Source organism: Pteronotus mesoamericanus, unplaced genomic scaffold (genome assembly GCF_021234165.1).
Source record: "Pteronotus mesoamericanus isolate MK-2021 breed Mesoamerican mustached bat unplaced genomic scaffold, CSHL_Meso_final scaffold_21, whole genome shotgun sequence".
NCBI classification, from domain to species: Eukaryota; Metazoa; Chordata; class Mammalia; order Chiroptera; family Mormoopidae; genus Pteronotus; species Pteronotus mesoamericanus.
Window position 1 is genome coordinate 4205536 of NW_026555310.1, and position 24620 is coordinate 4230155.

Consider the following 24620-nt stretch of genomic DNA (forward strand, 5'->3'; position numbering starts at 1 on the left):
AACCCAAATCTTTCTCTTTTCCTAACGGTTTATGTCACCTAGATCTCTAACTCCATAGTAAAACCCCTTCAGAGTAGGAGCAACATCCTGTATTTTTTTGGATCCCCTGCACTCCAAGCACCGCTTTACCATGTACTATTAGCTGCTGACAAGTGGATTGATTTGTCAAAGATGTGTTCCACATATGGACAGTTAAAACTTTCAGGAGTTGTAAACACTCAGGAACAAAAAAGTGAAAGAATTTGCTGAAACAAATTAATTCAGTTGTTTTTGGCAACCTGAGCAGAAAAATACTACACAGTCCACAAGGAGAAATGGTATCAATTTTCTAATTTTGCTAACAGTACACAGAATGTTTAAGTAGTGATTGGCAAGAAAATAAATAAGGTGGTATAACCAGTCCATCGAGAAAATGCTAAGCAGTGGCTGCTGCCCTCTCTGACAACAAAGCCACCTGCCCCAACAAAGACCCAAGATGCGCTCACCTGTAGCACACGGCTCATCCACTGGAAACTATCTTCCTCAGTAGCATCGGGTCTCTGTTCCGCAACCACCACAATGCGCTCATCATAAAATACAGACACAGAAAACACAGCAATTCTAAGAGAGACAGATCAAACACATCAGGACTCCCTTCACAACCAGTCCTATTTGCTTTGCTCAGTTGGAATACAGAGAAGGGACAAACCCACCACACTAGCCAAGAATGAGTATAGAAAAGAAAATGTACAATCATTACTATCAAAACGAGGACTCAAACCACACGTATTAAGCACCATTGTTGTGAATGTTGGGACTCAGCGATAAGACAAAGACCCTGTCTTTGTGGAGTTTGCATGTCAAGAGACAGGACAAACAAATAAATATAAAATAATGTCACGCTGTAATATACACTGGGAGAAAGCTAAGGGAGGGAGAAGGGGTGGAGTGGTGTGCGTGGCATACTATGAAGGCAGGTGGCTGCGGAAGCACTCCCTGACGAGCGGACACTGGAGCAGAGACCTGAATGAAGTGAGGAGGTGAGCCACGCGAAGATCTGGAGGAAGAGGTTTCCGGGCAGAAGGAACAGAAAGCGAAAAGGTTCTGAGGTAGGAACGAGCTTGGCAGCTTTGAGGAACAGCAAGAAGGCCAGTGTGCCTGGAGCAGAGTGGTGAAGCAGAGAGTGGTGGGGAGAGGTCAGAGCCAGGCCAGGCTGGCCGACGAGGACCTGGGAGGCCAAGGGGTGGGGGGCGTTTTGAGTAAGGTCTCCGCTCAAATGTCCCCTTACTAGTAATGTATTCCCAGACCACCTTCTGTAAACGGACAAACACCCCCCCCCCCCCGTGTTTTTCTCAGCACAGCATTTGTCATTATCTCATATGTTATCTATTTCCCTATGTGATTACTGTCCGTTTCCCCTAATGAGAATGTGGGCTTCATAAGGCCTGTTTTGTTCAATACCACATCCTGAGCATCTAGAATAGTGGCATACAGTTGGCCCAATAAATATTTGTTGAATGAATACATAAAATAATTAACTGCAGAGCTGAATATACCTGCGCATGTGACCGTCTCCCTTCCTTTCATCCATGCAGATTTACTGAACACCTACTGTGTGCCAGGTGCTGTGCTGAGTGCTGGGGATATAGCTGGGACCAAAGACAGAAAAGCCTAGCATCCCATGGAGTTTCTATCTCATGGGATGCTACACCATGACAAAAAACTACAGATTTCAGGAACTGGTTCTCTATTGATTTAATTCATTTTTCTTCTTCAAAAACTAAAGGGACACCAAGATTGGTTTAAAAATATATATCCGTGATTGTGAACTACCAAATAGGACATCAATTATTCAAATATGAATTAAATACCTTTTCTTGAATTAATAAGCTAAGAAAAAAGGATATCTAATTGCCTTCATCCATGGAATTTGAAATTAGCACTTATGCACTATGTCAATCTGTGCTAAAATGATAACATAATTTAGTTAGAGATGAGGAAGAGAAACAATTCTTAGATGTAAAACTCCTACAGAGTAGCATCTACCTAATTAGACTGAATGGGACTATTCCTGTATTGAACAAATGTAGGAAGTTCAACACCTTAGAATCCTCCTCAGACCTCAACAAATGTTAATTAAAAACTGAAATACAGGATATCATTGTCTTATTTCTCTTAATTATAGCCAAAGAATCAGACATTTAAAGACAAATATTCAAAGCCTGGTTTCTGCTATGCTTAACCAAAAATAATCTAATCACTTGAAAGAGAATCTACAGAATACAACTCAAATCACCCAATAGATATATTTAGATTTCACTGAAAATGTTAACATTTGAACTTTGCACTACTCACCTTCCTCTATAAACAGTCTTTATTGATTCAACAGCCAATCCGGTTGCGACAATGTCATCAGCATTATGTCTTCTACCACTAACCATCAGTAGCCCATCCATTTTTCCAACCACAAACACCAAGCTGCCCTGAAAGACAATGATTTGCTTTAATTTCCATAATTTAAATAGCAGAACAGACATTTTACTTCCTGTCTTGAAATAAATCTCATGAAAAATGTAAGAAAGAAAACAATACCGTACCTTATAGGTTCTAAGAAACTGTTTCAGCCCTGGCTGCTGTGGCTCAGTGGACTGAGCACCGGCCTGAGAGCTGAGAGGCTGCCAGTTCGATGATCAGTCAGGGCACGTGCCTGGGTTGCAGGCCAGGTCCCCAGCTGAGGGCATGCGAGAGGCAACCCGATCAATGTATCTCTCACAAATTGATGTTTCTCTCCCTCTCTTTCTCCCTCCCTTCCCCTCTCTCTAAAAGTAAATATATAAAATCTTTTTTAAAAAATGGCGATTCACATTCTCAGCATCTTCGAAGTTGGTGGAAGAAAGTCAGTGGCATCTTATAATTAATGGGATCTTACAGTGTATAAGAAGGAAATCTGTTCGTAGTTATTTTTTTAAAAAAAGATTTTATTTATTTATTTCTAGAGAGAGGGGAAAGGAGGAAGAAAGAGAAGGAAAGAACATCAATATGAGAGAGAAACATTGATTGGTTGCTTCCCCTATGTGTCCTGACCAAGGACTGAACCTGCAACTCAGGAATATGTCCTAACTAGGACTTCAACCAGTGACCCTTTGCTTTGCAGGGCAATGCCCAACCAACTGAGCCACACCATTCAAGACTCATTCATATTTATTCTTAGGGAAGAATTTTATAAGACAGCAACTAGGTTGGCACACAAGCACAGTTTATTTTTGCAGCAATGACTGTGTGTCAGTTCATCTTCTGTACTTACTCATGGGATGGAGGCAGAGGAGAAAAATGTTAACTCAATAAATAATGGGATTAGGAAGAGATAAAAATTCTGTTACTGTGAAAGAAACAAAGAAATGGACAGGAGAGACTAGCAGTGACTGTCTCATTCTCTTTATTTCCATAGCATTTTTCACACTAAGTTGGAAATTACTGGTTCTCATCAGTCATTTGGGATGGACCTGTGGCTTCTTGAGACTAGAGGTTATGTCTTAACAGCCTAGTCGGTGTATGGCACTGAATTGTGCTCTGAATTTATGGCACTGAATTGTGCTATAAAATAATGGGATTAGGAAGAGTTTTAATGTGAGAATGATTGTTTCAGGCTTATAAGGGTAATGCTGTTTCCATCTGGCAAGGTCACAAGTTTGCTACTAAATAAAGGTCAAAGGAAGACTATAGGAGCCTCTCCTTTCCAGTAAGATAACAGAGCTGCAGGAAAGTATGCTGTTACTGCCTAAACACATCACTGTATAAATAATGTTATTTCATAAAATTATCAATAATTCTTCCAAACCCACTTGCAATAACTTTTTTTCCATTCATTACAGAATTCCTAAATTTCTTGTACCATGTATATATATCCATCGTTTAGTGATCTCCATGTGAATGTCACTAGCTGATTTACTGAGCACAATTCAGTGCCATACACCAACTGGGCTGTTAAGACATAACCTCTAGTCTCAAGAAGCCACAGGTCCATCCCAAATGACTGATGAGAACCAGTAATTTCCAACTTAGTGTGAAAAATGCTATGGAAATAAAGAGAATGAGACAGTCACTGCTAGTCTCTCCTGTCCATTTCTTTGTTTCTTTCACAGTAACAGAATTTTTAGCTGGGTGTGACTAACCAAAATAAAGACAGCATTTCATCCTCCCTTGCAGCAAGGTGAGCCATATGACTAGTTTAGAACAATGAGCTATAACTGGAAGTGCTGCTCAGCAGCTTCAGGGAATCCTCCTTGAGAGATACTAGGACTGCACCCTTTCCTCTGTCCTGTTTCCTGGAATGCAGATGTCATGGCTGGAGCTCTGTCCTGGATGTCTACAGTGCAGTGGTGAACTAAAAGGAGCTGGGTCCTTAAGAATTTCTTGATGCTGAGTGAGGAAGTCAAGACAATAGGTGTGGACTGCTCTTTCTAGGAGAGTGATTCTCTTAGCAGTATGCCCTCGCCCCCATCACCCTCTATACATGCTGGGAAAGAACCAGAATAAAATGAGATCTTTTCTTATATTACTTAAACCACTTAGGAAGAGAAGAGAGGGTAAGGAGGTGACTAGAGACAAAAGGAGGTATGTGGGCCTAACTATGATCATGAATACCTATTACTTAAAAATAAAATCCAAACTTCCCATCACGTCATGCAAAGCCTGTTACGATCTGGCTCTCTGCCTTCCTCGTTGGCTCATGAAGTTCTTTGAAAACAGGTTTTATGCCCTAATTGTCACTATAAACCCAGCGACTATAAAGACCATTTACTGGAAAACATCACTTTCATTCAAAGAATTTACCAAAAAGCAAAACAAAAACAAAGAACTTACTATTATACAAATTGTATAGTTGATAATTTGGATAAAAATGCTTGTACCTATTTATTATGGTTTCCCTTTGCTATTAAAGAAGCTTTTATCAGCACACTTCTAATTTATTGAAACATTAATCAAATCAAAGAAAGGTAGCAAGAATAATTGAAAAGAGTTTTGAAAATAAGAAATGTTTCAGTCTGGAGGAGTCAAAGGAACTTGGGTAACAGAAGCAAAAAAACATTAACTCATTTATGACTTTTTCTTATAAGAACTGCTCTAAATATAAGTTAAGCAGCCTTGTAACACTGTTGGGCTAATCAGAATTTGCTCTGTTCTGTGAATTCAAGTCTGAATATTTGAATAAGAGGCACCAAAACAATCATTAAAGCATCACTTACTGGCCCCACAAACCCCAGCAATCCTGACCGGATGAATGGCACGTCCCCAACAGGAGAGCCTGCAGAATTCACTGGAATCACCTAAAAGACAGAAAAAAGAAAGTGACATAGTTTTTTCTTATTTGAGAACTTTTAATGCACATGACATATCTTGACTCTGTCATGTCAAAAGGGTTTCTGCACATATCTATGTATTAAATTTGCTTTCTCTTGCCAAAAAAAAAAGTATTTAAGTCTTTAAGTCTTAAAAAAATTATATACCACAAGAAATACATACTAAAATTATACAAATAGTAAATGGAGGAATCCTACCCCCCTCTTTTTCTTTCTTTAAAGATTTTTATTTACTTATTTTTAGACGGAGGGGAAGGGAGGAAGAAAGACAGGGAGAGAAAGAGAAGCATCAATATGTGGTTGCCTCTTGTATGCTCCCCACTGGGGACCTGACCCACAAACCAGGCATGTGCCCTGACTGGGATTTGAACCGGCAACCTTTTGGTTCATCGGCTAGTGCTCAATCTACTGAGCCACACCAGCCAGGGCCCCCTTCCTAAGAGATAACAATTATTTACTATTTGTTGTTTATCTCTCTGGACTTTTTTTAGATGCACATATTAGCATATTAAGAATTTTTTTTTATTTGAGAGGAAAGGGGGGGGGGGGAGAGAAATTGATTTGTCAACTCATTTAGGCATATATTGGTTGATTCTTATATATGTCTTGACCAGAGACTGAACCTGCAACCTTGGCATACTGGGACAACGCTCTCATCACTTGAACTATGCAGGCAGGGCTAAGAATATATTTTTTAAGGGATCATGCTATATATACTGCTTTGCAACTTGCCATCACATAATACCTCTTGGATACCTTTACAAGTTGGTAACAGTCTAGCTAGCTCATTTTGTACAACAGTTCTCTAATACACCATTGCATGGAGGACAGTACAGCAGAGCCCTTGGAGCCAAATATAAGTTCAATTTCTGGCTCTGCCACTAACTACTAATGTGGACCTTGGGCAAGTTCCTGGACTTCTCTAAACCTGTTTCTTTTGCCATAACATGAAACCCAATGCCTCTAACACACAGGCTTAGGGTAAAGAGGAAGAGAATGTAAACAGATTTGCAGACATAAGCAGTGGCTGGCCCAGTAAACTGGCCTAGTAAAAATAGTTTACTGGTCATTACTCAGTAAACTATTAAAATTAGTAGCTATTATAAAGCAGCAGTCTTTATGGCTGTGTAGGTCATTTTAATTTTTCACTACTACAAAAAGTGCTTTACTGGATACTCCTCTACATATTTGGTGCATTTGCATAAAAAGAATGAATCTTTTGAATTTAACAGGCAGTCCTACAAAAACTGTTATAGCAGCCCTAGCTGGCATGGCTCAGTTTGTTACAACATTGACCCACATATTGAAGGGTTGGGGATTCAGTACCCAGTCAGGACACATGCCTAGGTTGCAGGTTCAATCCCTGGTCCGGACATGTACAGGAGGAAACTGATTGATGTTCCTCTCTCACATCCATGTTTCTCTCCCTCTCCTTTTCCCTCTCTCTAAAATCAATGAGCATGTTCTTGGGTGAGGATAAGTAACAACAACAAAAAAACCTGTTATATCAGTTACACTCCTCCAACATATGAGAATATCAGAATATGTTTTTTCTATACTCTAACTCATACTATACATTATCAGTTTTTCCAACCTGCCAATATGATAGGAAAAAAGAAGACATCCCACTGTTATCTTAACTACATTTCTTTATTAACATTACAGATGAATTTTCTTTTCTTTGTTTACTAGCCATTTGTATTTCTTTTATAAATAGTCTATTCCTGTCTCCTGTTTACTTGCTCTACTTGATTGGTGTTCTTTTCCTTTAATTTTTAAGCTTTCTTTTTTTAATATAGGGAACAATTATAACAAGAGCTAACATTTATTAAATGCCAGCCACAGGACCAGTTGTTTTACAGTTAATCCTCAAGACAACCCTATGAAATAGGATTATAATTTCCACTTTACAGATGAGAAAGTGCAACACAGAAAGTTTCATTTGCCTCAAATCAAACAGCTAATGGGGTCAATGGAAAATTAGCTCTTTGCTATCATATGTATTAAAAAGTTTTTCTCACCAGTACGTCTCTTTTCCTAGTGAAATGTTAACCACATTGGAAAACTCCTCAGGGTTTGTATGTAAGAATCCAGTAAGAAAAATATTAGAAACTTTAACTTACAAAATCAAGGCAATAGTTTTCTCCATAAAAAACTGCCATAAATTAGAGTTCTCTGTTTCCTAAAAGGTACCCTGAGGCAGGTTAATGCCAAGTATAAAATATAGACAATTAATTATTCCTGTTCTGATTTCCAGGCTCACCAGGAAAACTTTCATTACAACGTGGCTTCACATGCAGGCCTGCCTACAGGAAAGCAATGTGCTAGTTACACTAGACTATGAGCTATATCAGAAGCTCTGTTCGTTCTTCAGATACACCCCCAACATCTAGAATGGTGCCCGACACGTAGAAGGTTCCCAATAAATACTTGTCTCACTGAAAGTTTGAATGGTAGGAGAGATCAGTACCCATGACAGAATAGTTCTCCATATTTTATTAGTAACCTCATATTCTGGTTTACACCAGTCTTTACGAGCTCAGTTAACTTGAGTCTATACTTGCAAGATGAATCCATTTCTACTACGTACTCTGAAAATTAAATTTTTGGGCTTATAAAGCTCAAACTATGGAACAGTCACCAGGGGAACTTTCGTGAGGACTCTTATTTATTTATTTATCTATCAGAAAAACTATACCACTTTCTATGTGCCAGGTACTGTTCTGTTCTAGGTACTTTATAAACATACACTTGCTTAGTTCTCACAACTATCCTATCAGTTAGGTACTATAATTACTCATAGTTTAAATATAAAGAAATTGGGCTATAAAGAAGTTAAGCAATTCATCCCAGGTGCTAGTGAGAGGCAGAGTTAGGATCTGAATTACGACGGTCTAGCCTGAGAGTATATGCTCTCAACCCACCGCATTATGCCATTTCCCACTGGCCGGCTCATCTTGCCCTAGTGACACTCATCAACTTTTCCTTGCAAAACTTCAGAATCATGTACCTCAAATGTATTTTTGGTCACACCAGCAAGCCCAAAGTACATCATGCCTCTTGTTCTGGAGCTGACACAGATTTCGCCAATTTCATCCGTTTTGCAGAGCTGGGGAGGTCCATCAGGTCTCACAATGCACATCATGCCTGGTGAACAACAAATGCAGTTAAGAAACAGAGACCCTGGAACACCCCTGCTACATCCTTGTGAACTCAGGAAAGTTTGGTATTTACTGAGCGGCATCAAGTAAGAATACCAAAAAAATAATGTTAAAAACAGACCTGAAACTACATAGGTATATCTGAAATTTCCATCTTTTAACCCTGACAAATAATTTTTTTAAATTCAGCAAAAATACCCCCCTCCCCATCGCACAGATGCAGACTGAGGCTTTTACAGACACTGATATATTAAAAATGACTGCAAAGCCCAAAGAAACAGATTAAATTAATTTACCCCTAGCTGGCTCAAGCCCAAACACTCATGGAAGCAGTGTGCTCTTTCTGCTAGTCACACGGCTGGGCAATTACAGTGAAAGCCAGGTAACTTTAATATTGCTTAGTACTTCACTTTCCATGTGAACAACTGCAATTAGCATTCACAATTAAATCATACACTACTGCTGGAAGGTAAATGCAATTAAAATTACTTCACTGTTAAGAGGCTTTGAGAAACTAAATGCCTAAGTACTAAATTTCAGGTTCCTGGTTTTGGAGCCCATATTTTTATCAGTCTCTACTAGTGCTAATGACAAATCTTTATGGAAAAAAATAAATGGTGCTCCTGAGAACTCACCACCAGGCATCACATGTCCTACATCCTGGACTGTCAGAGCTGAATTTTTATCTTCAGTATTGACCCGTATTACCCCATAACTCAATCCATTCATTGAGAGAATGGCTCTTCCTGGCAAAGGGGCCCCTGGAACTCCAGGCCTGAAAACAAAATAAACTCATCAAATTTGGCAAATGAAATATCAAGAGAAAAATATGAGTATGTAGGAAAGCAAATTTCCTCCTGCTACCACACACACACACAATATCCTCATTTTTCTCTACCAAAAATATACTAAATTAATCAAATTCACACGTACAAAGCTTGGTCAGGGTTCATTCAGGTGAAAAAAGTACATTTTAATCAATTGTTTAGAATATTTTGGTCTTGTGGATACTATATATGTACTTTCCATACTTAAGTTACAGTCAAGGATAGCTTATTTCTAGTCTAAGATGCTGAGGACTCCGAAGACAAAACAACACAGAAAAAGAACTAATTCACAAAAATGAGATGAGAATAATTAAAGTAAATTTTCAGTTTACCAGCTGCACTTAGTGCAAGAGTAGGAGAAATAAATGAGATTATTCAAACTGCTTTACAAGGTCATTTTCACTTTTAGTCTTATGAAGCAGAAAATTAGTTAATAATCCTGTTGTTTCCTGGTAAATTCTGCACATTTGATCCAAGTTGTAATATACATCAAGAGCACTGATGTTCTGGACAATACCTGCGGATTGCCACAGTCATGGCTTCAGCAGAAGTGGCACATGGACAGATGGCCTCAGGTTTCAGTCCATGGCTCTGGAACAGACTCAGAAAAGCATCGCAGGATGACACAGACCCTGTAAAGAGTTGGAACAGATCAACTTGAAAACTGAAATAGTGATTTTCATTACTGCAGGAAACTGGTAAAGAATAGAAAGCCAATACATTTGTTTCTCATGAGAACTCTCATTGTATTGGGTTGGGCAAAAAGTTTATTTGTTTTTTTCCATAAGATGGCTCTAGTAGCACCGAAATGCAAATAGTCTTTAATTTCATTTGAAACAATTTTGTTAGAATGTATTATGGCAGCTGTCATAGCAGCATGCATTAAAAAAAAACATCAAAATGAGTAAATTTTTGTGTACCCATTTTAATACTGAAATGGAAGAAAATACGCAACATTTTCAGCATATTACATTTTATTATTTCAAGGTAAAAATGCAACGGAAATGCAAAAAAAAGGAAACATCTATGCATTGTATGGAGAAGGTGCTTTGACGGGTCAAACATGTCAAAAGTGGTTTGTGAAGTTTTATGCTGGAGATTTCTTGCTGGACGATGCTCCACAGTGGGGTAGACCAACTGAAGTTGACGGTGATCAAATAGAGACATTAATTGAGAACAATCAATGTTATACCACATGGGAGACAGTCAACATACTCAAAACGTCCAAATCAACAGTTATTGGTAAAACTTAAAAATGTGTCTTTTATTTTACAGAAAAAAACCTATCAACTTTTTGGCCAACCCATGCATCATTAATTCCATCCAAATATTTTACTATGCCTGTAAGATGGCTGAAACATTTCAAGGACAAATGAATTCTCATTCACCCATAAAAGCTAAAGTTCACTGTTTAAAGCTAAAACTTGGAATAAAGCTGCTCCTACCAAATTCCCCAATCAATAGCAGAGATGCAGAGATGTACTGTGGCCAGTTTGGAACCGAGTGAGCAACTCTCCCTGAAGTAACTAATACTCTGGCTAGTTCCACCTTCTTGTGATATTCTCTGATTCATTTCTTATTAAGGTCAATCTCATGTCTGTGTTTTATACCAGGATGAGTAATGTGACTACTGACAAAAATCCATTATGACGAAGCATATGGTATCTACCATTTTACCTGATTGTGCTATGTAGAAGCTCAGGGTGTCTGTGCTTGTGAGGGAAAGCAGATGACATAAGAGAGCTCTAAAAGCTTTTGCAAATTTGACTTCCTTCTAGGGGGAATTTACATCTTTGTGACTTTACTATCAAGTCACGTTCTTATCATTCCTTTTACTTATATGATAGAAAAACAACATACATTAGTGAGCAAGAAGGAGTGGATTTACAAGAGTATAGATACAACAAATGATGAATAAATAAAATGTGGTATACCTATAAAATGGGGTATCATATGGCAATATAAAAGGAATGGAGTATGCACGCATACTACAATGTGGATGAACCTTGAAAACATTGTGCTAAATGAAAGGAGCTCATCACAAAACACAAAGTATAACTGCATTCTGGGTATATATAATGCCCAGAATAAGTAACTCTATTATAAGACAAAAAGTAAAAGAGCAGTTGCTGAGAAGTAGGGGGCAGTGGGAAAGAAATGAGGAGTGACGACTAATGGGTATGATGTTTCCTTTTGGGGTGATGATGTTCTAAACTTAGATCATGGTGATGGCTGCATAACTGTGAATACACTGAAACTCTCAAACTGTACATTTTAAGTGGGTGAGTTTCATGGCATGTGAACTATATCTCACTACAAATGTTAAGGAAAGAACTGTCCCAGACCCACACTCCAGAAGTACTCACAGGGGTTAGCTCCGTCAGTCACAATCAACATCCGGAGAGAACTCAAGCTCACATCTCTTTGGTCCCGATGTGCCATCATAGCCCAGTGCAAGTCTCGACATTTTACTAAAGCTACCTTGGCTACAATTTCAAAAGGGATAAAGTTAACACACACGTGCATGTTAAGTTTGGTAGATACTTAATATACTATAACAAAAACTTTTACTTATTTTAGAGATCATGATTTTCACTTAGAGAAAATAAAAAGAAATTTGGTTTCAAAGAAATTATGCCAGGTGCTCCGAGGCAGCAGTGATCAAATGGACACGTACCGTTTTGCTCACTGTGGCCTGTAGACAGGCCATATATCTTTGTTAAGAAAGTTTTGAATACTCCTTAATAAATCTTAGTAAATACTCCTTAATAAAAGCACTCAATAAATCGGACTCAGCTCAAATTCAGGCAAATTCATCTCAATTCCTAAGAAAGGACATCATGTGAGATGAAACTGACAACACATCTAACTTTAGCAACTGAGCTCCAAAATTTGTCAAGCCACCAAGGCATAGAACTATGTCAGTACAAGGGCAATTTGAAAATCCCTGGAACCTTCAAACAGTCACATAATGAAAGCTTAGGTGCTGTGTGGAACTACCTTTGTGGGCATGTACTCTCTGGACCCAAGAGAGGGGGCAGGTCTTCATAACAGAGTAGGGCACGCTAATTGTATGCATCTTATTCATTATATTCTGAAAAGCAAAGAAAGATAAAGTAATCAACTCTGAATATACACAAAGCATTTTAAACTGATCTGACATTTTGTTCATAATTTTAATCTTACATGTAATAAATATTCAAATACATGCTCTTTGAAAAAAACCTGAAATATTAACTATAAGGTTAAAGCCTCCTTTGCTATCTACCCTTAAACCTGGTCCCTTCCTCTCCTTCTCAGAGATCATCACTATTAAGAATCTGGCATGTAGCTTTCCAATCCTTTGTCTACGTATTTACATACATTATCTGCCCCCATGGAAACAAAGTATTGTTAAAATAAAAGGCACCACACTATACAGATATCTGCAATGTACTTTTTCCACTTAAATTATTTTAGAGATAAATCTATGCACATCAGTATGAGCTCTACACAATTCTTTTTCAACTGCTGCATATATTTTACAGCATGACTACACCACAATTTATTCAGGCATTTCCCTATTATTGACAATTTTTTGCTATTACAAACAATGTGTCAAAGACATATTTATACTTCCCTTGGTATGTGTACAAGTGTTTCTCTAGGGTAAATACAAAAAAGTGGTAATACTGAGTCACAGGATATATGTTTTTTCAATTTAACAGACTCTGCCAAACTGCCTTCAATCCCACTCAGTGCTTTCATCACGCTCATGCTTCCCACATGCCACAAAGGGTTAGGCATTACCAAACAGGAAATCAGAGTTTCCTTGTTACTTATAGGAGGTCCTGCCCAGAACTGTTGGGTATTTGAGTAGATAAAGCTGAGTGAGCTGAGAGGATCGTACAATTTGGTATCTCCTGCCACCCAAGTGAATGAATATACCCAGGACCTCCTACTCCCAAAATGACCCATCCCGGCAGAATAACTAAGTCTTGATCTTTAGGCTGGCCATTGTTCTCACCACTCCGGTGGCCCAAAGAAACCAAGATACCATTGTTAACTTCTTTTTCCTTCCTCCTTCAAGTTTCTAGGTATAGTGACAAACTTTTGGATTTTAGGGAAAGGATGGTATTTATACCTAATTCTTCAAACTTGTTCCTCTAACCTCACAAGTTTTTTGTTTTTTTTTTTTTTAACCTCTGATAAAAAACAAAACGGGGAGGGCTTCAGAAAGGAGCTAAGAAGTATGTACACTCACAGAATTGGCTCTTACTAACTTGGGGGGAGGGGATCCTGAGTAAACAGGTCTCTTCTCCTCTTCCCCCATGCCTGACTGTCTACTCTTTCTCAGGCTCCTGCAATGTGTGAGGAAGTTCAACAAGATATTCTCAAAGTCCTTTTCAACTCTAGGATCCTGTATTTCTTTTCTCTTCCCTCCTAATCACCAAGCTATCTACGGTAGCTTTTCGTACTTGAAATGTCCCTTCTCTCTACCTCCAACACAAAAATATCTCTATCTGGTTAAATCTTACCCCCTCTCCTTTTTTTTTTTTAAGAGAGAAAGAGAAAAACATCAGGTGGTTGTCTCTTGTATGCACCCCGACCAGGGATCAAATCGGTAACCTCGGTATGTGCCCTGACTAGAATCAAACCTGGAATCTTTTGGTGCACAGGAAGATGTTCCAAACAACTGGGCCTCACGGCCAGGGCAGTACCCATTTTTCAAAGTTCAACTCAACTGCCACCTCTTCTGTAAATAGGGCCTTTATACTAGAGCTGGGAGGAACTCAACCTTTCTCTAACTCTCATAGCACGTTATCTGTTTCTTGATTATGAAAAGCAGACTGACCTACCCTGTGACTCTATTCTGTAATTACAACGTGCAGTCATTTAGTACATTTTGTCCAATGGAGAAGTTAGATTTTATGACCTGAAGTTATCAAGTTCTAAATATATTTATGTACTCGTTTCTTCAGAAAACAGATGAGATTAATCTCAAACATATTTTTTTAATCATAAATAAATACAGTCATTTGTAGAATATTTTAGGCTTTGAGCCATCATGGCAGATGTTTTAAAAATCATAGATCCTAAATTTTCCCATACACTATTATGTGAGGAGTATGCCCAACCACACAGTGAAGAAAAATCAAAATTACATTCTCCTTTTTAAAAAAATTACCATTTTTATTATACAATAAAATTCTTTGGAAAATATTATTGTTCTTTTGGGGGCTTAAATTTCAGACAAGCACAGAGAGATGCTCTGGTTACAGAGCACGCATATTGACCTGAATCATGAGATGTGCACTAAAGGCCTGAATTCTGAGAGCTTACCGCAAACATGCCATGCCACAGCCCCGCATCCTTCTTAAAGTCTAAAACATTTACTACGGTTTCTCCTAAAAGAGAAAAAATAGGGGGGAAAAATAAGGAAATCATCTTTAGTGTTATGTAGCAAAATCATGTTACTTGCCTCTATTGAACAGCTGATTCGGTAGCTTTAAAGAGATCGTTAAAAGCTCGCAGAGTCTTGATTACTTTAGGACCCCGTCAAACTGGCTGGGGGACCGATCACAGAGTGACATGGCCACAGAAGAGACAATGAGTCCCAAACTCCTTATGACTTAGATTCTATCTTCTGAGAGACAATACTTTTTTTCCTAATTACATAAGGAACCTCGGAAGTTTCACAACCATGTAAAAATTATAATTTCTAGAGAAAAAAAAAGTTGGTATGTATATCTATACATTATATCTACATACACACACATATACTTCTAAGCATCTTACAGAATACATTTTTGTGTTTTGTTTTGTGCTTTTTGGTAGCTCAATTTCTTTGACTCTAACTCCAAAGGTACAGCTGGAGGCAGCTCTATATACATGGGAAGATGGAGCTACCTGACATTCTGCAGCTAATAATAAACACATGGTTTTAACTAGCTTTCTATTTCTGCACTCTAGAAATCATACTTCACATTTTTGGTTTGCCCAGTATTGTAGTTCCTTTAAATTGCAGCATATTTGTGAAAAAGAAGAAAGCAAAAGGAAGCCAAGAATGTGTCTTAAAACATTTCACCCTGGGAAAAAAAAAATTTCCCTCTGAATTTGGTTATTAGCTGGAATCCAGTCACTGAGCACTCCGCTTTGTAGTCACACACGTCTGACGCTCACTACGAGGGCAGTTATGGGATGAAGTCTGACCTTCGGAATAATTGCAGGCCTGGGACAGAGCTTGGCAGTGAGACAGCATCGCAAGGCGGGACACTGTAACTCCCATCACACTCCCTTCTTTGCTTGTTTTATACTAGGAAAAAACCGTAAGAAACACAATAAAATGGATTATTTAAAATGACAAAACTAAAGTCCTAAAACAAAAAGATAGAGACATGATGATGAGCTAAATTTAACATGAATATTTGAGGTTGTGCCCTTGGGCCTCAAACTCCAATCACTCAAAGATAGGACTGGGGAATGCCACAACTCAACAAAAGTATGTGTGGAAAATTCTTAAAAGTTTAATTAGTCATCAGTGTGAAGTGGCTGTTAAAGAAGTAAAACAAACAAGAGACTTGCTGTATTATCAGAAGCACAGTATCAAATACAGGGCAAGCACAGCACTGCAGAGTGAAAGGCGTGAAAGTCGTGGCCTGTTGGAAGCTCCCAATTTGGGAGGGGACCTAGAAATGGTCTACTCACGCCAATAAATCAGTCAACTGTACTTCTGCTTTTACCTCAATGCTCCATTTAAGTTGCTTTTTTTTGTTGTTTGTTTCACCAAGATCAGCAACTTTTCGATTGTTAAATCAAAAACACATAATGTATACTTTATCAGAACTTTCTGTAACATTGACATTTCCCTTTTTGATACCTTCTTCTTCCTTGGCATTTGTGATCCTTCTCTCTCCTATTCACATTCTCTCGTGCTCTCTCCCCTCTATTTTCTCTGACCATCCCTTAAACGTTGGCATTCCCTGAAAAGTTCTCTATTCACTTTATTCAAACAGTGTACCATATTCCTGATGATTTCCTATTCTCTCCAGAGATCCAGACCAATAGTCAACTGTTCCCCTTGAATAGCCCACAGCCCTGTGAAACTCAGTGGCTCCAACACTGTATTCATCACCGCCACCCCTCACCCATGAAAACTGCTCTTGCTATATTTTCTATCTTTGTAAAGGGTACCACCAACTACCCAGCTGCCCAAGTGAGAACCCTGAGTCTTTCTTGCTTCCTCCCTGTCCAGAGTCAGTCACTAAGTCCTGTCACTTCTACTTCCTGATTGTCTCTCAACTATTGATAGATACATCTATGTTTCTCTATCCCCATCACCACAAGCTTGAGCTCACCTGAATAACTGTAAAAGCTGGTCTCCCTGTTTCCCTTCTCCATACAACCAAACGACATAAATCTTTTACCAACACATTTATTATCACTTTGCTGCTGACAACCCTTTAATAGCTCCCTATTACCCAAAGGATAATTTAAACTCACAGCAATGTACTGTGGGTCATAAGAGGGCTGCAAGTGAAAACTGCTGGGTAGTTTGGAACAACAGAAGCCTAGAAATGTAAAAGGTGGTAGATCTGCCTGAGGCCAGAGGGCTAAGCAGGGCCCTTCACTTGCTAGGAAGGACCAGTAAAGACGGAAAAGCAGTGGTCAGTGAGGCAGGAGAACTGAGAAAGTCGTCAGGGAAGCCAGGGAGCAGTTCTAAGGAGGACGGAGTGATGAACCATTTAATCTCTGAGAGATGACAGGGATTAGGAGTCAATTGCTAAATTTGGTATTTTAATTGCCTGCTTAGTTGCCTGTCATTTAAACATACTCAGGTTTCCTCCACCTTTAAAAAACAACCCTCCTTGTACTAACATTACCACATCGTCTCTCAAAGCTACTGCCTACTCTCTCCCCTTTTATAGCCAAAGTTATTGCCATACAGCTCCAGGTTTTCCCAAACCTTTTTTTAAATTATTGACTTGTTTACTCATTAATTTACCAAACAGTTGGTGAGCATTTACTAGTATGTCTCAAGCAGGATGAAAAAGTAGTCAAGGGCATAGCTTTCAGCGTGAAACAGATGTGAGTCTGAGTCATCTGACCTTTGGTTGGTTATTCAAGTTTGTTTAAGTCTTTGTCTCCTTATGTGTAAAGCAGGTTTAATACTAGCTCCCACCTCAGAGGGAGGGGGCTTGACAGGCTTGATTGAAATAATGTATTTAAAGTGCTTAGCTTGGTGTGCAGTTAGGCTTCTTAATCCCTCAACTGGAACGTGACATCAATCAATCAAGTCCCTACACTAATCTTCAATACCATTTGTTTCTTCCTGCTCTGTACTGTTTATCTGTTCAATTTGTTCTCCTTAGGCAGAGCTATTTCCCTTCCTCATTTCTCCAGTCTCTTACATCCCACCTCCTCTTCCCCAGCAGCAAAAATAAATAAATAAATAAACGGGCCAGTTTCTCTGCCTGTAAATCATTTCTTAAACCTTGTACTTCTCCAAGCCTTTCTCTTGAATGCATGTTAAAAATAATTAGAATAGAAAGCCACTACAAGATACTTTACAAGCCAAAAAGATGGAAATCTAACGAACTAGGAGACTCTTCTAACATTAAAACTGCAAAGAGTTAGTTTGAAATTTTTTAAGATAGCCAAAAAATAAAATAATAAAAATAAATAAAATTTGTAAGGTAGCCTCTGAAGCCAAAGAAAAAGCCAAGATGTATGTTTTAATCTCAGGACCTACCTCAATGTATGCTGGTTCACTGCCAGCAGGTGAGATGTGGGGCTGCCAGTCTTTAGGAGGCTTTGAAAGGTACTTGGAATCTGTCACAACCCATTTGAGCCGGGGCCAACCTAAATCAAACCAAACATAAAAAGTGAATTGCCTATGTCACAAGGGAAGGAATTCATATTGAATTGGTCATTTTAAACATCAAGACACCAAATCGAGGTCATTTTATAATCAGTAAAATACTTTTCAGTGATAGATAGTATAGTTTCTAGTGATAAATCACCATTTATACCTTCTTTCAAAAGTACAATCGTTCCACATGCTAATTCCAGATCTTGACATAACCTCGACAATTGGGACGTCCATTTGGCAGTGGAAGTCCACTGACGTTAGTGGTCTATCCTCTGTCGCTACATGTAGCATTTAGCTTTAATGAACAGAGTGGTAGCCTTTTCCAACCATCAGCATAAAGGTTAAGGGTGTGGGCTGTGGAATCAGACAGATTTGGGTTCAAATCGCTGCTCTGCCATTTATTAGCTGTGACTTTGGGCAAGTTACTTAACCCCTCTGTGTCTGTTTCCTCACCTGTAAAATGGGGATAATAATGGTACCTACTTCATAAGATTGTGAGAATAAGAAAATATATTTTAAGTACTGAACTATTATTAAATTCAAATACCAATTAAAGCACTCAGCTTTAACTTTTAACTGATTTCATGCACAAATATTACTTACCTTTAAACTGTACAATCTCTCCATTCTGTGTTTTTGGCAGACCCTTTAGACAAACTTCACTGGTAAGAGCTAAGGCAATACCACAGCTTCCTAGCAAGAAGCCGATCTGCTGCCCTCCAGCATCCTATGAAGCAAAGACAATGAGTATGGAAGGGGAGTGAGCGCAACCACGCCCCTGTCCCTACCCAACACTGAGCACTGCTCTGGCACTTATGTGATAACATTCATGGAACCCCACTGATAGCTGGCAACTGTCAACCTCTAGTGACAATGTGTTCTTCCAAATAATTTCTACCATATAATAATTTCCTGAGTGCAAATAAAATATTTTATTAACCTGACATGGCTAATGATGAATTCTACTAGTCAAATGTCACTATTTTATTCAAAGGTCAACAATACTCCTCTTTTTGATTAAATTCAAGCAAATAAACACTGACATTGTTAAGCTGTCTTGACCTAGCCACACCCTCAAATCCAAAAGCAAAGCAAGTCAGGTCAGATTGAAGTAAATAATGTAAATGAACATCAGATGTCCAAATTTACTATGAAAGTGAATGGATGGTTATACTTGAATCCATATCATTGTATTTTAAAAGAGGTATATTTGCACCTCACAACAACAAGAGAGAAAACAACAAAAGATGGAGTCTAAAAAGTTCCATTAAAGCATCATCTTAAAAGTATCATTATGAAACCACAAACTTAATAAAGGAACAACCTATGATTTCCAGAACAACCCAAAGATATTACATCCCATCAACCAGAGTTTCATGTTACTAATTTGTTTTTTATTTCTTTAAGTAATTTTTTTCATTGTAAATCCACAGCCTCTACCATATTTGTCTTTATCGTCAACTCTCAATAATAAACAGCATGAGAAAATTAAGGTCAAACAGCTGTGGAGAAATCATTCAGTTAAACTTGAAAATATGCTACATACGCTTCTTTTAGTAGGGCTATGTTATCAAGGTAAAATCCTGTACCCCAAAGTAGTAACATGCCATTCCTGCATCACCCTGGACTTAATGGAAATCCTAAATTGGAAGACACAATTAAACCAAATCCCTTTAGAAAAGCTCTTACCTATTGTAAGTGTGGATAATCTATTGTCCCTGAGGCCAGGTACTCTTTATGAATGGTAATTGTTGAAAAGTCAAGTACGCTCCCATGATTTTTATGTGATATATAATACTATAAATATTCTATTTTTATTGAAAACATGTTATTTACATTAAAGTTATAAATATTAGTAAATAATTTTTCTACAGCTTTCATGTTTTTAGAAAGGAAGCTGAGTACTTAAGAAAGCATAATGTTTCTAACGCTGTGACCAAGTCAACCGAAGCAAGAACCCAATGCCTGCCATGTCAAAACAGGCCACATTCTTCTTAAACTGAGCAATGTTACCTTTCTGGTAAGAGGTACCTCTATAGGCACTGGAATTACTTCTGCCAGAAGACATCCATAAAAAGCCACCATAAACATGACTGGATCATTGTTGGGGTAAACCAGGGCTACCTAAAATGCATAATAACGTTTAATAACAGAGGAATAAAAACAGACTAACACTTTCAATGTCACTCTGTAAGATGCACATTTATATATAACACATCTATCATGAGCACAACAAATCAAAGTATTTAATAGCCTAACGGAAATTAAGTTATTGAGAAGGATGCACAAATCTAAAAAGACCTTTTGCCTTTCCTATGATTATAGAAGACACATTTTGGGAACTATAATGCAATTCATCATCATCCTCAGAATTTTTCAACTAATTCTACTAGTGATTTAGCAGTAAACACCTCACCTTAAGTAATAAGTGAACTACCTGTGAAACCTAAGGCAATTTACTTTGGTGCAGGACTAAAGCAATAAAATAAATGTAACAGATCTCTCTAGATAGAGCAGCATATTAAAGAATAAGCCTTATATCTCTCACAGAGAGCCTACAAGTATTGACAGGCTCAATTACCACCTCAGGGCCAACCTAAGATTTCTTACTCTTCATCAAGTTCATTGCATTAATCCTTACCAAACCAACAATGCACGTATTCTGGCATTGAAGGCATCTGCTAATAGGTGTAGGCAATACTGGCAGAAATCATTATGGATATGAAGTTAATTCACTTACAAAAGATAAACAGTAAAACTTCTATATGTTCAGACCTGTGATCTCACCTGTGATACATCACAAAGACAGCTGACTCTTCCTAATCTACTCAAAACACTATTATTGCAGGGTTTAGTTACTTAGTTTGGATATTTATAACATTTGAAACTTTATGACATCACTGGACTCTTCCTTTCCCTTCTTTTGCTTTCAAGTTCTTTAAACTCGCTCCTAAGATAAGTTCAATTCTTTTTTTTTTCTTATTTTTAAATTTTGTTATTTTATTTTTTCGGTAAATTCAATTCTGAATGTTTGAGAGTTCTAAAAAATATAAAAACTCCACAAGACATTTAAACAATGCATTTCCTTCCTACACACAAAATGTCCATGTTGCTATGAAGACAGAGAAGTACTTTCTTAGGGTTCAGTAAGGTCTAGGAAACACTCATGTGCCACATTTGTAAATAGAAGTCATCCTTTAGGAGTCCTTTGCCACACTGCAAAAATAGTTTTAAAAGGCTAGTTTAGGGATTCTGTAATCATGAGCCTCCTAAAAGCAAGTCTGTTATATAGCTGGTGTTTCATTCTACAAATTCCAAATGAAAAGTGATATTTGATGGTAAGAAGTAATCAATCATATTTAGAAAGTTATTAATAGGAGCCAGAGCCAGGTAGCTCAGTTTGTTAGAGCACTGTCCCAATATGCCAAGGTTGTGGGTTCAATCCCTAGACGTGGCATGTACAAGAATCAACCAATGAAATGCATAAATAAGTGGAAAAACAAATCGATGTATCTCTCTCACTTTCTCCCTTCCCCCTCCCTCTCTCTCTAAAATCAATAAAAAAATAAAATAAAATAAAGTTATTAATAGGAAAAAACCTTCCAAAATTAAAAAAAATTTAACGTCACCTCCAATTAAAGATGAAATTAAATTATGTCAATTTGTTTCTTCTTAGGAGTAGTATCAATCTCCCTCCCTTTCTACATAAAACCACAAAAAAATGTTTTAAAACATTTTACAGGACATCTTTTAGAGACAAAAAATAAAAGTAAACTTTACTGCTATTTTTGTTGTCTTACTATTGAAATATTTACTTTCAGAAAGACTCAGGTTTCCCTACTTTTTATTAGCACCTCAAGAATTTACTGACTAAGCAGCTACAGAAAGGGACATGAGAATTTCTTTCAATTGCTGAATGCAAGAATTATTAGCTGGTATTGGGCCAACCTGGGTTGGTACCAAACCATTTTCATTTTCTAAGAATAAATATTATATTAATTGTGTTATTGTACGTTAAAAATCCAGAATGCACATGTTAGAAAGCAATAAAACATCACCTCCCTAAAACCAAAAATCCAATTACCCTGTCTCCAGGTTTTAATACAGGTTCATTTTTGGTCCCCAGTTTATTAAGCAGTGTGTAGGCCAACTTTAAACTTCTGCTCCACAACTTTCCTGGAAAAAACAAAAAAGAGAACAGTCACATAGAAAACCACGGGCCTACCTCAACAAGAGGGCATTCAGTCCCTAAGCGCATTTACTAAGACAATGGCTACTTCCAAATGACACATCAAACATCGCCCCCACAAAGAGAGCCCCTCTCCCACAAAAAATGCTTTATATTCACTCTAGTTTGTGGAAAGCCAGTCTTACCCCCAAACAAAAAGAAAACATCATGGGAAGTTCATTCTGGTTTGGATAATTTTTCAAATTCTTTTCTGAAGTAATCTAAATATCTTCAAAAATAGTCTGATGTGAGACAATCACATTAAAAGGGATGGAAAAAACCTGTTTATTTTAAGACTGAAAATGAGAAGACCCCATCATTTTAAGCTTTTTTCTGAGGAACCATTATATATATGGTATTAAATACCTGAAGTAACTGCAAACCAAGTGTTACTCAAATAATTAAGCATTCCGTATCACCGTTTTTTCAGTAACAATAGACAATAAAATGGAAATTCATTATGTGAAACATGGATATATTCAAAGATGTTAAATCAACATGTAGAGATGTGGCCAGCTGACTGCTTCCTTTAAAGGTTATATGGATAAAATTAACATACAACTTCTGAAATGAATGCTAAATGCTATTTAGAGGGTAGAAAGCCTACTCTTACTCTGGTTCATGCTGCCTCCCTGCAACCATTCCTAGAAATTCTTATTTCAGATTATAAAACAAGAGAAATCATGTTCTTTTCCATAGATATGTTAACATTACATAGAACACACTCAGAGGGGCATCTAAGGTTTAAACTCATGTCAATTTGCACAATTCTTTAAATACAAACGATTTCCCTCTAAAATTATTCTGTATCGAGGTCTATGGACACTGCTCCACTTGTGAAAGGAAAAAGGGACCTGTCTGAATAGACTAGTACAAAATCTCACAGCCCAGGTTAAATCCATTCTCCTTGTTATTTAAAAAAAGAAAAGTTATTTTCTGAGAATTTGTAAAAGAAAAATAAGTTACTTTAAAAAAATATTTATAAAAGAAAAATTAAAACTTTAGCTAGGTTGCAAAATTAAGTGAAAAGCACTGATTTTTTTATTATAAAATTCTGTCCCTATTTTAAGTAGGCCGTGGAATGAAGTAAATGACAAAGACCTAAAAAGTAATCAATTTCAATTTTTGGATAAAACTATATGGTTTTTACCATTAATCTTGCCCAAAGGTCATATAAAATCCTCTCCTAATGTTAAAACATCAGTGGATGTACAAAGTCTCTTCTTTTTGCTCTTTTAAATATAAGCTGGCTTGCAAATGTCATGTTAGCAAGTGAAAATATTTGACAAGAGCTGTGCTTAGATCTTAGGATGCTCTGAAAATAGAAGACCTACTGAAACACAATGACCCGTAACGGCTAAATATCAAGATAAAAACACCACCCGTGATAATGTGAAGAATTAAGAGAAAAGGAAGGAGCTGGAATCTTGTAAACTCACCGTACGTGAGAGTGTAAACCGGTTTCCCTGTTACATCCAGCGCAGTCAGACAGGGACACTTTGCTTGAGTGGTGCCCCAGCGCTGCAGGGCAGACTCAAGAGCAGGCGGCCAGTTACAGATGACACCTAAGGGCTCGCCCTTCACTGGGGTCATCTGCCGTCCCTCAGGCTTGGGTTGGTTGGGGTCTGGCTGAGGTACTGAAATAAGCAAACAAAAAACATGCCAGTGAGTTATGAAAATAAGCTCTAAGGTAAGGAGAAATACCAACCAACCCAACTCTGGCCACTAATCCCAAATACATTTCCCCTTCCCATCACTCTGCGAAAAGAACGGATATCATTAGAAGCGATAATCCACAGACCGGGCTTTATTTCATTTTCCCACATAACTGTAAAATCGTATTTGATATATTCTATGCAATGAGCAGATCCTGACCCTGACAAAGCAAATCACCGAATATACAGAAAAGCACAAAGTATAAATTTCCTTTTAGCAATTTCACAATTTTTTAGTAAACTTGCTTTTAATCTTTAGTTTGTGTCCAGTGTTAGAGAGCCAACTTCCATTTCACCAGATTATATTCAGTGTAAAAGCACTGAACTGTGAGTCAGGAAACCTTAGGGAAATCGAGTCACCTGAGTCTTGTTTTCTCTCATCTATAAAATGGGGACAGTAACTATTATCCCCCAGGGTCAGTAACAGACCCAAACCAATAATGGGCACGAATGTTCTTTCCGCACCTCCGTACCCTGCACATATCTCACTTGGTCGACC

The 24620-nt window shown here is 37.8% G+C and overlaps 1 protein-coding gene across 3 annotated transcripts in view; it reads right to left on the bottom strand.

The window, feature by feature from the left end:
* The window catches only part of DIP2B (disco interacting protein 2 homolog B), a 215057-nt gene that overhangs the window by 36676 nt on the left and 153761 nt on the right, over positions 1–24620 (bottom strand). For 2 of the 3 annotated variants that reach the window (XM_054591118.1, XM_054591117.1), the window contains exons 8-22: positions 23846–24043; positions 22263–22354; positions 20192–20302; positions 18782–18905; positions 18059–18168; positions 15520–15622; positions 14650–14714; positions 12328–12421; positions 11694–11813; positions 9845–9959; positions 9136–9275; positions 8350–8486; positions 5226–5306; positions 2335–2462; positions 486–600 (exon numbers count right to left, since the gene is read on the bottom strand). In XM_054591118.1, coding sequence (XP_054447093.1) covers positions 486–600; positions 2335–2462; positions 5226–5306; positions 8350–8486; positions 9136–9275; positions 9845–9959; positions 11694–11813; positions 12328–12421; positions 14650–14714; positions 15520–15622; positions 18059–18168; positions 18782–18905; positions 20192–20302; positions 22263–22354; positions 23846–24043 — 1733 coding nt within the window. The remainder of the gene's footprint in view (positions 1–485; positions 601–2334; positions 2463–5225; positions 5307–8349; positions 8487–9135; positions 9276–9844; positions 9960–11693; positions 11814–12327; positions 12422–14649; positions 14715–15519; positions 15623–18058; positions 18169–18781; positions 18906–20191; positions 20303–22262; positions 22355–23845; positions 24044–24620) is intronic. The other variant, XM_054591119.1, reaches the window with a different exon arrangement.